The sequence below is a fragment of the Eschrichtius robustus genome, chromosome 12 (assembly GCF_028021215.1).
Source record: "Eschrichtius robustus isolate mEscRob2 chromosome 12, mEscRob2.pri, whole genome shotgun sequence".
Lineage (NCBI taxonomy): Eukaryota > Metazoa > Chordata > Mammalia > Artiodactyla > Eschrichtiidae > Eschrichtius > Eschrichtius robustus.
In genome coordinates this window covers 108,563,330-108,576,931 of record NC_090835.1, presented here as the reverse complement: position 1 = coordinate 108,576,931, position 13,602 = coordinate 108,563,330, and the positions used below count along the sequence as shown (strand labels likewise).

General features: G+C 46.9%; 1 protein-coding gene across 1 annotated transcript in view; it reads left to right on the top strand.

Moving 5' to 3' along the window:
• Positions 1-13,602, top strand: part of DUSP22 (dual specificity phosphatase 22) — a 45,816-nt gene that overhangs the window by 10,553 nt on the left and 21,661 nt on the right. Inside the window, 2 exon segments of the mRNA XM_068557649.1 lie at positions 1,493-1,526; positions 5,635-5,717. Of these exon segments, the coding sequence (XP_068413750.1) occupies positions 1,493-1,526; positions 5,635-5,717 (117 nt within the window).

Here is a 13,602-nt window from a genome sequence, read left to right as displayed (position 1 = left end):
CTCCCAGGAGAATCCCAAAGACTGATTATGTTTCAAGAAAGACCTGTCAAGTGTTTTAGTTCCTTGGCAGTTTTACATTTCCTGGCTCCAGGGCTAACCCCGCCCGCCTCAGTGCTGTGACTTTCTCAGTCCCCTGGGGCACTCTCCAAGCCAACTTTGCCTCCCAGGGTACTGAGTCAGCCAGAGTGAGCACATGTCTCCATGACGACGATGTCACTTCTGGATTTTGCCTTTTGTCCTAGATTATTAATAGTACCTCTTTTCACTCTCACAAGTGCCCTACTTTGGTCGATTAGTTCTGTGGTCCCCCATGACAGACGCTGACCCAGTACTGCTGTGTCCCAGTAGCTCCCCACTGACGTTTTAGCAGGCAGCTGGTTGTCAGGAAGATGCTTGAAGGAATCCAAGCACGTAAAGGACGTTACTACCTGCTGCTTTCAGCTTTCTTAGTGGAAGTGGAGAAAACAATAGGGAGTGTGAAGCAGATGGGCTGAGAGGTGTGTGTAGCAGTGGTGCTGACGAGGGTGTCGCCAGGGCACCAGGGGTTGCCGTGAAGTGTCACCAAGGCCAGTGTGCTCTATGCACTTGGAAATCATACAGGTGGTGTAGCTTCCAAAGCAGTGTCCATATTTGGATTTCAGAGTTCCCGTACAGAGTATTGGCAGGACAGGAATTAGCTTCGTGTTTTGCAAAGTGGGGGGTGCTTTAGGGTGAGAATTACAGTCACCCATTCCCATCTCAGGTCTACTGAATCATTCTGTGTGGAGCCTGGGGCTGGGGGCTTCCCAGAAATCTGAAGTTTTAATAGATTCTGCTGGTTCTGGTGGATAGTCGGGCTTGAGGAGCACCGCCTTAGAAGTAGATGTTTTGCAGCAAATGTATGTTCTTATTAACATGCACGTTTAGACAGTTCTTTCATTCATTTAGCAACTCTTTATTGAACGGTGATCACGGGCCAAGCCCTGGGCCAGGAGCTGGGTGTGCAGCCCAGCGGAGGGGACAGACCTCCGCCTAGTAATGTACGTGACAGCATCACTGCAAGGGGAAGACGGTGGGCGCTGAAGCAGGGGTCCCCCCAGACACGGGGCTCAGGACAGGCCTCCCCAGGGCATGAGTCGGAGCTGGGGCCTGAAGGATGGGGAGAGCGGGAGTAGAGCTGCATGCGCGAAACCTCAGACTGCAGAGGGCGGGATTGCTGGAGCTGAGAGAGAAGTGGGAGAGGAGGAAGCGGGGGGCGGGCAGGCAGGACGGGTGGAGGGGATGCCGGCAGCGCTTGGTTTGGGGCCGGACTCAGAAAGCCGGCGAACACCGCGAGCCCTGGAGACAAGGATGCCTTGTCGTTCACGCTGTCCATCTGGGAAGGTGCTGGGAGGCGGGTGTGGTGGGCACAGGCCGGGGCTGTGCTCCCACCTCCGGGAGGGCCCCGCCTCTGTGCCAGATGCCGTCAGCCGCGGGCCTGTAACACTCGCGTCTGGTCTGTGTCTCCCCCTAGATCCTGCCTGGCCTGTACATCGGCAACTTCAAAGGTGAGCCCTCCCTTTTTATTATTGTGGTAAAATATGCAAACTATTAAATATGCCATTTTAACCTCTTTTTAAGCGTGCAGATCAGTGGCATTAAGTACATTCACACCATTGTGCAGCCATCACCACCATCCGTCCGCAGAACTCTTTCATTTTCCCAACTGAATCTGTCTCCATTGGACACTGACTCCCCATCCCCCAACCCAGCCCCTGGAAGCCACACCCCTACTTTCAGTCTGTGAATCTGACGGCTCTAGGGACCTCGTATGAGTGGAGTCATGCAGTATTAGTCCTTTTGTGACTGACTTATTTCACTGAGCATAACAAGGTTGATTCATTTTTGTAGCCTGCGTCAGAATTTCCTTCCTGTGTAAGGCTGAATAATGTTCCAGTGTATGGATGAACCACACTGTGTGTGTCCATCACCTGTGGATGGACACTTGGATGTCCCCACTAGTGGTGAGTTCACTTTTTTAAAGATTACCTTTAGGCTCTCATGCATGATGGAGTCCAGGCGTAGACGTCAGTTCATCCAGAGTCTGGTCTGGGCGTGGCCACCACTGTGCTCTAGTCCTGGTACCCCGACGCCTTGGCCAATGGCTGGCAGAGTGGCGTGGAGCCCTGCGGATTCCACCTTGACCTCTGACCTTCTTTTTAACTCTGCTCGCTTGCTGGAGCTTTATTACCAAAAGGAGATGGCTAAAAGGCACGTTTAGCGGCCACGTAACTTGTGTATCATCTTTATCACTTTTATTTTCTAGTTATTAATACATTTTCAGAGACCCATTTTTTAAATTACCTGGGGAAAACAAGTGGCAGTTTCATCTCTAGCAGATTATTCTTATCCTGTGTTGACTTTTCTGCTTACACATGTCTCTGCAGCTTGTTGACTATCTGTTGATAGGCTGTCTGCTACTGACCTTTTATTTTTAGCTCATTTGTCTCAAAATGCTCTGTAGATGCAAAGGTGAGTAGAAACCCACGGAGCAAAGTGCATGCGGAGGGGAGGGGCTGGTCCCCGCGATGTGAGGCGTTTGAGTGTGGGTGATGGAGCGCCCGGTCTCGCTCGCGCTGGAGCTGGGCTGTGCGTCATCCGTGGACTGGGCCCGGGACACGTGCAGAAACAAGTCTCCTGTTTGGGTGGAGAGGGCCCTCCTCACACGCCTCCCTCCCCAGACGAATAAGAACACACTCCTGTCTGTTTTCTGGTTGTTGCTTGAATCTGTGAGTTCAGGTTCACATCGATTGTTAAAACAGTCTCAATGACTTCTCTGCGTGATGTTCATTTCCTTTTCCCCCTGGGCTCCGAGGGCAGCCAACTGGCCTCAAAGAGAATTCAGCGCAGTGAGCTGACAGCTGCTGATTGCTGCTAGAACATGTTAAAAATAGTCCTGGAGTTCCTAAATTAGTAAGCTCTGTAGTTCTGAAAAAGCAGCGAGTGCTTTGTGGCAGGTAGGCGAGAGGTGCTAGAATGCATGAACATCTTTATGGTTATTTAATGAATTATTATTAGCGCTTTCATGGGGAGAGGGGAATGTCTTTGTTTTTGAAAACAACAGAATTTAGGATAAATTCTTGGAAGTAGAATTGCTGGGTGAATATTTTTACAAATCAAAAATTGTAATAAATACCAACCAAATTCAATACTTCTGTCAACAGTTTCCAGCACGCTCACAGATGGTGCCAGGCTACTGCTTGCCAGACCTCGGTTTGAGCAGCAAAGGACTAAGTTCTCCTAAGATTTCGTGCTCGGGAAGAGCTTGTGCACGTGCACGTGGGCTAGCTGATGACCCCACGGCAGACCTTCCAGCTGCATTCACACTCGTTACCACGGTGCCCATGGCTCTAGACAGCCATCCACCAATAATAACTTGTAGTCCTGAAGAATAAATGTCATCGTTCCAATAGTGTTGGCTGAGCGCTTATGCACGTAAATGGGCGGACAGAGCCTGTGCTTACGGGAGAGAGTAATCCCAAGGTGGCGTATGCATGCGGACGGGGCTGCGAGAGAATAGAAAGGAGCACAGAGCCGAAGGGGCAGAAACATCTCCAGGAGTCAACTTCTGTTTTCTTTGGGGCCCAACAGTCAGTTTTCTCACTTGTGGTATCAAGGGTGGTTGTATTCAAAAACAAATAATTTTATCCCCAAACCACCTTTTTTGTTGTTGTTTATCTCAATCTGTGTTACAAAAGTATATTTATGGGGTGATGAAAATACTCTAAAGTTAGACTGTGGTGATGGTTAAACAATTCTGAATATACTAAAACCCCTTGAATTGTACGCTTTAAAAGGGTGAATTTTATGGTATGTGAATTACCTCAATAACACTGTTTTTTAAAAAAGGAGAACACGTATATTTAAACAGTCTTTAAAATTCAAGTCCTGGGCGGAGTCAGAATCTGGAAGAGCCCGGCCCGGAGTGCCTTGCGCTGCTCCGGAGACCCCCCCGCCCGGCTGCCCCAAACGCCTCTCCCGCCTCGCCTGCCCCGCCTTGTCCGGGCGCCAGAAGCTCCAGCTTGACCTTGTTTCACTGCTCCTCTAAAATGCACCTGCTGGTGGGGACTGGAAAACCACACCTTGGTGAACATGTGGGGTCTTCCTGCCTGTGGGACCCTAAATAATTCCAGTTCCCGCCGAATTCAAAACTCACTGAGGCCCCGGCTTGGGGTAGTTGGTGGAGGGTCTGCCGGGCCGGGTCCTGTGTGATGGACGCGGAGGCTGCTTGGGGCTGTTGCGGCAGTTAAGAGAGTCTTAAAGTAAAACCAACGTTTTAAAATTACTTTTAAAGATCATTTTCTTGACTCTAAAAATGTTACATGCTAATTGCAGAATGTTTAGAATGGTGTTTCTTAGTTTCTGCTTAATCACCAAGGCTTGTTAGAAATGCAGGTTCCCAGCCCTGCCATAGACCTTGAACTAAGTTGGAGCCCAGGAATCTGCCTTTCTAAAAAAACCCAGGTAGTGAATAGGCATGTTAAACCTTCACAACCACCTGTGTTGAATACACACAAAAAAACGATAAAGAAGAAAAAACTTTTAAATACTTGTATGTAATTCCATCTCTTCAAGATTATCACCGTTTGGGCTAATTCCTTAGAGCAGTTTTCCGCCACTGTGTGTGTTTGTCTTTGTGCGTTTTTACAAATTGAGTTTATATTGTATTTGTAGTTTGGTACCTGCTCCCCCTCTCCCCCGCTAATACCATATCCTGAGCATTTTCCCATGTCATTAATATTCTCCAGAAACATCATAATTAAACATTTGATTTTCAGTCCATTTTACCCTGTATCATTTTAAAAGGCTTGCCCCAGGCCAGAACAGGGGCATAGGGGGAGCGGACCGCCTTGATTCTTGCTGGACCCTGTTTTGTAGATTAGCAGAAGTTCCAACTTGAGGGTATTTATTCCGACTTTCTTCTACAGGTATGATCACTGGAAGGGAATGTAATTTTGGTGTCTCCTTAGTTTCATATGCAGATAATTTAATAGCCAACTTATAACTTATGGACTATTTTGTTTGGAATTTCCAGAAAATGTTCCATTTTTAGTTTTGCCATAAAGTGAATGTAGATGTTATAAACCACGGTCTTATCTGCATCTGGAGCCATTCCCTGCTGTTTGACATTAGGGTTGATTAGTCTGGCAGATTCCTGTATCTTATATAGTAAGTTGCTTTTTTGTATTTAATTTTAACTTAGATTACTAATCATTAAGAGGTAGTTAAAAAATATTTGAAACATCTTTCTTATTACATGTTTCATGTGAAAGACTAACCTAAGGGTCTACAACTTAACAAGTGTCAACTACAAAGTGACTTCCTTTAAACAGTAACACTCATGATTATAACATTTATTAATCTAAATACATTTCATGTTTTATATGACTACTTTTTAACAAAAGATGTGCCAATCAGAAGTAAACTTAGTTATCTGCAGAATACCTAAAAGCAATAATCCTAGATTCCCTAAGTCTAGATTATTCTGGTCTAGTCAGTTATGAATTTTTAAGAGAGAAATATGCAAGTCATTTTGTGTTTTTTTTGCCGGCTAAACTTAAGGAGTACTTCACTTGCAGAAAATATTAAAATGTCCTCCTCTTTCTTCTACGACAGATGCCAGAGATGCAGAGCAATTGAGCAAGAACAAGGTGACACACATTCTATCTGTGCATGACAGCGCCCAGCCAACACTGGAGGTAAGAGAGAGCCGAGCTGCACGCGGGTCTGCACTGCGCTCCTGGGTCCCGGGGCCTCTGACGAAGCAGCCGTGTTCTGTCCAGCACCAGTGTGCTTCTGCGTCGCTGGCTGCGTAGTCTTGCGCTCAGGCCGTGTCTGTGCCTGTGCCTGGTCCGCGGCGCGGCGGGAGGACGCCTTCGTTTTCTGACTGTCCTCCTGTTACGTTGCTAGCTTGGCTTTCTTGGCCAAATGCCGAAGAACAAGCTGATGCTGCCTTTCCCTTTGGATTTTAAGGACATTTAAAACCTATTTTAATTCCTTTCAAAATTATCTCCCGTTTTAGAATCCAGAAGAATTCAGGCTGCTCATGTCCTGATTTTTTCCATTTAAGCTCAATTATTTACTAGGAAAAAAAGGCAATGGAGGATAAATTGTCCCTGGAGATTTTCTGGGGCTTCTCTGTGCAGACTGTCAGTGCAGAAGCTGCTGTCGTGTTTTAGGTTTTAAAGTAAACAGGGTGTGTCTGCCTCTACACTAATTCCAAAAGCATCTTCAATTTTACGCTAATGGACGGTTTGAGCTGTTGGCTGGGAGCAAAATATATTTCTGTTTATTAGCCTTGACAGAGCCCAAACTACCTCTTTTTAGAAAATAATGCGAGTGTGGTTGTGATGAATATGTTTTTCTATTTTAGGGTTGGGTGTTGGAGAGGGAGGCGTGGCTTGTTCTGAAAGAAATAATCCCAGTTCAATCAGTTTACACTTAAATTCATATTATACAAGAGTAGGTAATATATTTTTATTTCGAATTTATCTATTTTACTTGGCCATTAGAGCTGCCAGATTTCAGTCAGTTTCAAATAAATGAGGATATAGAGTAATAAGTGATTCTACTGACATCACCATACAGAGGACGGTGGGATGTGAACAAACCTCTGTTCCTTTCTCCAGATTTTTGACCTTGCACTTCCCTTTGTTGTTTTAGCTCATGGGTTTTGTTAAGGTGCTATGATTTGTGCTGCAGCATGATTTTATTGGAAACAACAACAACAAAACATCATTTTTCTGGAGCCTAACATTTCCCTTGAAAATAGCTACTCCATTTTTCATACATCAACAATAGTTTATATTAAACATATAGCCAAGCTATGGCCTAGATGATAAGTTAAACGTAAACTGGTCATGATTTACTTCCTCTTAAATCACAAGATGAGGCTTGAGGTTTCCTTTATTTTAATAAATTGCATAGATGTCCTCCCCACCCTCACCCTCTAGGCTGCCTCTCAACCTTGTGCCCTGTTCGGCACAACACGTTGTCAGGTAGGAACACGGCCCCGAAATCCGTCCACGCAGTGGCTTCCGTCCAGATACCAGGTCTTCAAGCTCACAGAACTTCCTCCATGCGGGACTTCCGTGAGCCTTGCTGCCCTGCCCGACACTGTAGGTGCTTCTCTGATGGATGAGATCAGGTTTGCTTATCCTCTGAACCCTGGGGTGATGTGGTCAGTGGAGGGAAAGAGGTCCGAGCCTCCAGGTACCAGATCTACTGCCTTTTCCCCACGGGACTGCTTTTGTTTGGCAACATCCTGTTTCAGCCTTTGGGTGCTTTTATTACCTCTCTTGATAGTAAGTACTTTCCTGTGATTTCATTTTATTAAGGGTTAGACCTTCGTTTTATAGCATGACATACTTTAACGTTGCCCCTCTTACTTTATTCATTTTTAACTTCACAAGTAATTCATGAATATATTCTTAGTTTAAAGATTAAAACAATAGATTCTCTGATTGCACAAGTGGGGAAAACTGAGGCATCAGAAGTTATTTGATCGGGCATGCTTGCCTTAAGTGATTGGGATCGAGGAAGTTCGCCAGGGTCCCAGAAGTTCTGGACCTTTGTTTAGCCCTCTGCCTGATGCATAAAGGCAGTTGTCTCTCTTAAATTTCAAACTCAGTTCCAGAAGCCATAATTTCACCCAGCCTGAGATGAGTCAGGGAAATTACTTGTTTGGAGTCAGTAGGGAATTAATGGATACATTTTATGTTTCAGCAGCTCCATGTTTTGCTGGCCCTGATCCTTGGATGGAAGTAGGGCAGGGATGAGGTGAGAGGGCAGATGGTTTCAGGGGCCTGATAAAGGGTGGAGAGATAAGGGATAGGAGAGGAGGGAGCTGGCACCTCATGCCCTTTCTGAGATCTTCAAAGCCATGCATGTTTATAGAACAGGCCCTAACTTTCTCTGGGCAGCCCTGGGCTGGGCTGGGCTGGGCTGGGTTGGAAGTGGGGAGGTAGTTAGTATCTGAAATGGAAAGGTTTCAGCCCTGTCACGTCCGTGCGGGAGTTCTGTGAGCCTTGCTGCCCTGCACGACACTGTAGGTGCTTCTCCGGTGGATGAGATCAGGTTTGCTTGTCCTCTGAATGCTGCGGCGAGGTGGTCAGTGGAAGGAGAGAGGTCCAAGGCTCCAATTACTGTCTCTTCAGAAGAGTATCTGAGGGTTCGATCTTCCAGAATAAAGAGTCTTAGAGACTTGGCAGAGACTTAGGAACCTCACGCTCACTGAGTCAGCTCTAAACTAATATCTGAGATTTTGAGGCGCTCTGGCTCCGTTTTTATGCCTACTGCTCTGTGTTTGACGTAGAAATCCCAGCTGAGCAGGGTCCTAGAGATCACCCACCTGACCCATCACTGTGGACAGGACGCTGAAGTTCAGAGGCAGGAAGGGACTCTCACGATCCCACAGCTGTTGTAGGTAGCTTGACGGAACCTGGATCTTCTCTCCCAGGCCAGAGATTTTCCCAGAATGCTCCTTGCCTTGGTCCTCTTCTAGCATGACTGATGCTTCTGACTTTGCTAGCAGTATTAGTAGACATTGACACATCAGCTTTGGAAAGGTGGTACCATTTGTACCCTCACTGGCAGTGTATCAAAATACCTATTTCCCCAAACCATCACCAGCACAGAGTTTTGCTCTTCTTTACTTTTAATTAGCAGTATTTTTGTTTTGTCTTATTTTCTGTGAATGCCTTCCTCACGCTGTCGAGTCCCCTGTCCAGACAATTCTTCCGTTTGAAGGCCGGGAGTGGCTGGTTTGCTCTTGAGCTCCTGCTACGTGCGGGGCCCTGGGGCAGGTGCTAGAGGTAAAGTGAATGCCAGTATCTGCCACGGTGAAGCCCTCAGTGAATAAACAAAATATACACGGTAACTCTTTTATACATATTACTAATAATTACCGTCAGGCTCAAGGCAGGAACCACTCAGAGAACAAGGTTCCTCCTTTACCACGTCAGTCTGGAGGCATTTGCGGTGCTAGGCTTTTGGCTGGGCCTTTGGAGACAACTGGGGATTTAGAAAATCTGGTTGGTACCGTTCTGGCTGGTAGAGTGCCAGGATATGCCTTCGGGTGGGGCCCTGACTCCACAGAACCACGTCGGTCCTGCTCATCCCCCATGGGCCCTGGGGACCCAGCCTGGAGGATAGCAGTGTCCTGGTTCCTTCGTGGCATAACCAGACCTGGCGGCCTGCTCACGTCACCTGCTAGCAAATGGCAGAGCGGGGGGAGAAATCATTGCCATGTAGATGAATTTCAAGTAGGAATTAAGCCGAAATCTGTAATTATAACATTTAAGGGGGAAAAATCCCTTCCTCCGATTCCACATTGAAGACTGGGTGGGGCAGTGGCCTGCCTTTGCTGAAAGTGTTTCCTGATTTGTGAGCTGTGTTTTCAGCGCCTACGGGTTGCTCCAGATTTGAGGTATGGTGAAAACTCCTGTCACAAAGACAGTGCTTTTTCAAATCAGAAGCCCCGTGTTGTTTGTAGGTGCTGAGGAAGTAATATTGAGCAATGAAAGGTTTCTCCCTTCCTCTGAAAAAAGAACCAGAAGTCTATCTTTCTAATGTAAAAATTTCAGAGTTTGTTTCATTTTTCATGTTGGGTATTTAACCAGAGCACCTGCAGGAAACAACTATTTTTCACTATTAACAAAAATGCTTTAAAAAGTATTCTCATTCCTTCACTGGGCTAATAACAGAAACAATTTAATTTTTAAATGATTTATATTTTAGGATTAAATACAAAAAAAATAGTTTATATACATATATTCAAATCAGGGCATTGCATGCATGCCAGATAGATTTTTTGAGCTTGAGTTCAGCTTGGATATTCTTCCCATTTTAAGTTGTGACTTCTATATTTTGAACCATTTAAGCGTTTGTTTTTGTTTTTGTTTTCAAGAATAGGATGTTTTCATAGGCCAGCATTTATTCCTGGTGATTCTGTTTTATATTTCCTTTAACACCAAAGACATTTTCTTGAGGTATCCAGACTCAGAATTTAATGTCGTTAGTTTTGTTTGTAGTTGACCACTTCTCCTGGTTCTGATACTTACTGTTATTTATGTGTCTGTATGTATAAGTGTGTATCTCCAAGAGATGCCCAGTCTGCTTGGACAGTGGCGCTGAGAGCCTGAGAGGCTCCTGTAGGGACCTCGTTCCCCTGCTGCATTTCTGTCTGGTGACCCACCCCGTTTCTCACCCTCAAAATTTTTGTTGGCTTCCTAAATGTAAAACAAGCCCAATCCAAGGTGTGAAATGGCATTTGAAGTTGAAGAAACTATGCTTCTGTGTCCACTTCTTTCTTCCACCCTTCTTTTGCCCACCCAAGTCCTACCCTCCCTCAGACCTTGGCCCAGCTCCTTTTCTGAGAAGGACACTCCCAGTGACCTCCAACCTCAGGAATTCTTCCCTTTTTCCTGGAATACTTGTAGTTTGCACTCTTTGCTGGGTCCTGAATTGTGCGTGCCCCGGGACAGACCCTGCAGGTCATCACATGGCTGTCTGACCTCCGTCTGATGGCCGAGCTTCTCAGCATCTCCGTCCCGGCTCCTCAGCTGGGCTTAGGCCACTGTGGGCAGTGGATTTCTGCCGCGTTGGATTTCTCGGTCTCCCCAGCACTCAGCCTGGATCTGGTTCTGCAGATGCTTGCTGACAGACTCAGAGCCAAGTGCATTTAAGCTCCACTGCCAGGTGAGAAGCCGTGTCTTCGGTCGTTTGTGGCTGACATCAGGGTGTGAAAGAAGAGCAGTGTCAAGAATGGTATACTGACCACCAGTGATCTGTGAGGCCAGAGGTCCGTTAATGCAGCTCAGCCTCACTGCCCGCCCCCCGCTGTCAGGAAGCCTGGGCAGGTGCAGATGTTCTGCCATGCACAGCTGGAGTGGCCTCCAGTTCAGAATTCCCTCTTGCTAAGTTCCTGCAACCACGTGACTCTTCTGTGACTCTCTGGCTGACCTCTCAGCGGTGCTTCAGCTACCTTTGGTCTGCGTTGGAAGCCTGGTCCTACAAGGAAAGCACAGTCTAAGACAAGGACGGTGACGACCAATTAAAAGAAGACTGGCCACAGCCAAGGCAGCGCGAGGTCGGGAGGGTTGGCTGAGACATCCTCTCGGATCTCGAGAGCTTGTGGCCTGATCATGAAAGGCTGGGAGGACTTTCCAGGCACCGGGGCCGTGTTCTGACTCATTAGGGAGACCTTGGTTACCTTGTCCTCCTCTGGAGGCTTCGTAGGCAGACCCAGCTCTGCCTTTCTGCCTACCTGGTGACCATGTCAGCTCAGCTCTTAGGACTCTGAGGCCCCTCCTGTCCATGACCTTCAAGTCACAGGGGCTATTGGCCACATTTCCCCTGGCACGGGGAAGAGAATTGCTGAAAGCCACATGCCTTGTCCTGTACACACAGATGTAGGCAGGGAGGTTCACTGCAGCTCTGTTTGTAATGCAAAAAATTGGAGCCAGCCCACATATTCAGCAGAAGGGTACCTGTCAGCTGTGATACATCTGTATAAAAGAAATACTCTGCAGCAATTCAAAAAGAAGAGGAAGGCTTACATGTGTGCACAGTAAAAGGTTAATTGCTAAGCAAAAGAAGCAAGTTGTAGAATAATTTACACAGTATGATCCCATTTGTGTAAAATTGCATATCAATAATGTATTCCTGTATGTACATAAATAAGTGTGTAAATGCACAGATAAGAGTTTGAAAGGACCATGTCAGACCCCTAGGAATGGTAAAGAGCAGTAGGATAGGAGAAGAGGGTGGAAAGGATGAGTTTCACTTTTTTCTCTATTTATTTTCTACAATGGGAGTATCTTCATAGTATCATTTTGAAGGAAGAGGGTTAGGGAAGGAAGGTAAGCAGGTGGCCACACTTGATGTCTGGAGTAGTGCCAGGTAGATTGCATTTGGATGTCCAGGCTTGGCTGGAATGGGTTCTGTGTTTGGTAACAATGTTTCCCATGGATTCACATGTGACTGTGTGACCTCAGACACACTGCGTGCTTGTCATCCTCGGTCAGTGGATACAAAGCATCTCCTTTAGTCATCTTAATCTTCAAAGGGAGGAGAAAGCCCATGACACACCTTTCAACTATATGCATTTTATTTTCAATGTCAGTTATGTTGTACTTCTACTTGAATGTTTCAGTTAAATGAGTTTATGTCCTTTTTTAGGATTCACAGATCCCCTAGTGATACAGCTTGAAGCACTGGGCAGGGTTTCCTGGTCGGATTGGTCGGTGTGGATGAGTTCTGTTACTTTACTGGCATTACAAAAACCACCACACTATCATAATTGCTGATGAGGTCCAGGGCCTTTGAAAGCAAATTGTTGTTCGACCTGGGATCGTTCTCAGGTTGACAGTTGTTTCCATCTCTCCGGTAAAGTCTTTGAGTATCAGTGGCACCTCCTGTGCCAAAAGTTTGCAGCTTTCATGTGTTGAGGTAAATTTGTTTGAAGCCAACCCCAGACTTAAATAGAAATGACTCAAATAGAAATGATTATGGTAGGTATCGAAAACTGTCTAGTAATCGCTCTTTCTTGAATCCAGCTGTGTCTGAGTTCCCCGTGTGTGGGCCGTCAAGTGCAAAGAAGGCGGCTCCCCTGGCTGCGGACCTTCTGTGACAAATGGAATTCTGAAGCCAGAATTCCAGCGCGGATGAGCCAGAGGGGCTGAAATTGCCGAGGCCTGCGTTGGTTCCAGGCAGGAAAGCAGTGCTTCTTGTCTCTAAGTGAAAGAGATGTGTTAACTTCCCTTTGCCCGGCTCCCTGGAGCTCCTGGCACTTCAGCTGTGGGCGTTCTGTCTAGTTCTCACACTTACTGACCAGGCTCCACGTAACTGAAGACTTTTGCAAAACACTCTTCTTCCTAGACTTTTCCTCTCAGTCAAGTCCCAGTTTCTTGAGCATCTCCTGCTGAGCTTCCGTCTCCTCTCTCTTCTGCAGACTCCCCTGTGCCATCACGTCCTGAGCATGGGTGCCAAGCGCTGCTTCTGGAGGGGGCACTCCTAGCTCAGACCCCTGCCAGTCCTCAGCGGGGAATATGCTAGTGGCAGAATCTGCCAGGATTTCCAAACCAAGGTCTCAGGAGCAGCGTGTGACACGTGGTCTCTCCCCTCTGCTCCAGCTGGAATGGCAGTGTGCACTGACACGCTGCAGCGGGGTTGCCCGTAAGCGCTGGGTGGTAGTTGGTCTGTTTATACGACATCCTCATGCCCGTGGACGGGGGTTGGGGAAGACTTTGTGAAGAGGAGTGTTGAGGCAGCCTTGCAGGACTGGTATGTCCCGTTCAGTGGGGAGGTGTGTCTCAAGTAGGACCAGCCCTTCCGGGCTGGTCAGGAAGGGGGAAATAAGGACACGTGTGGATGTCGTCTGGTTACAGAGTGGAGAGGGTGGTCAGCATGGTGGGGTGAGGGCGGTGCCATCTTCAGTTCTCCTTTTGGCTAAATTGGGAGTCATTCCTTCAGATTCAGCAAATGTTAATTGAGTACCTACCTTGTAGCAGGGATTGGGGATAAAATGCAAAGAGAAGTAAGCTGTGGCCCAGCACTAAGAAGAGACAGGCACGGAGACCCTTA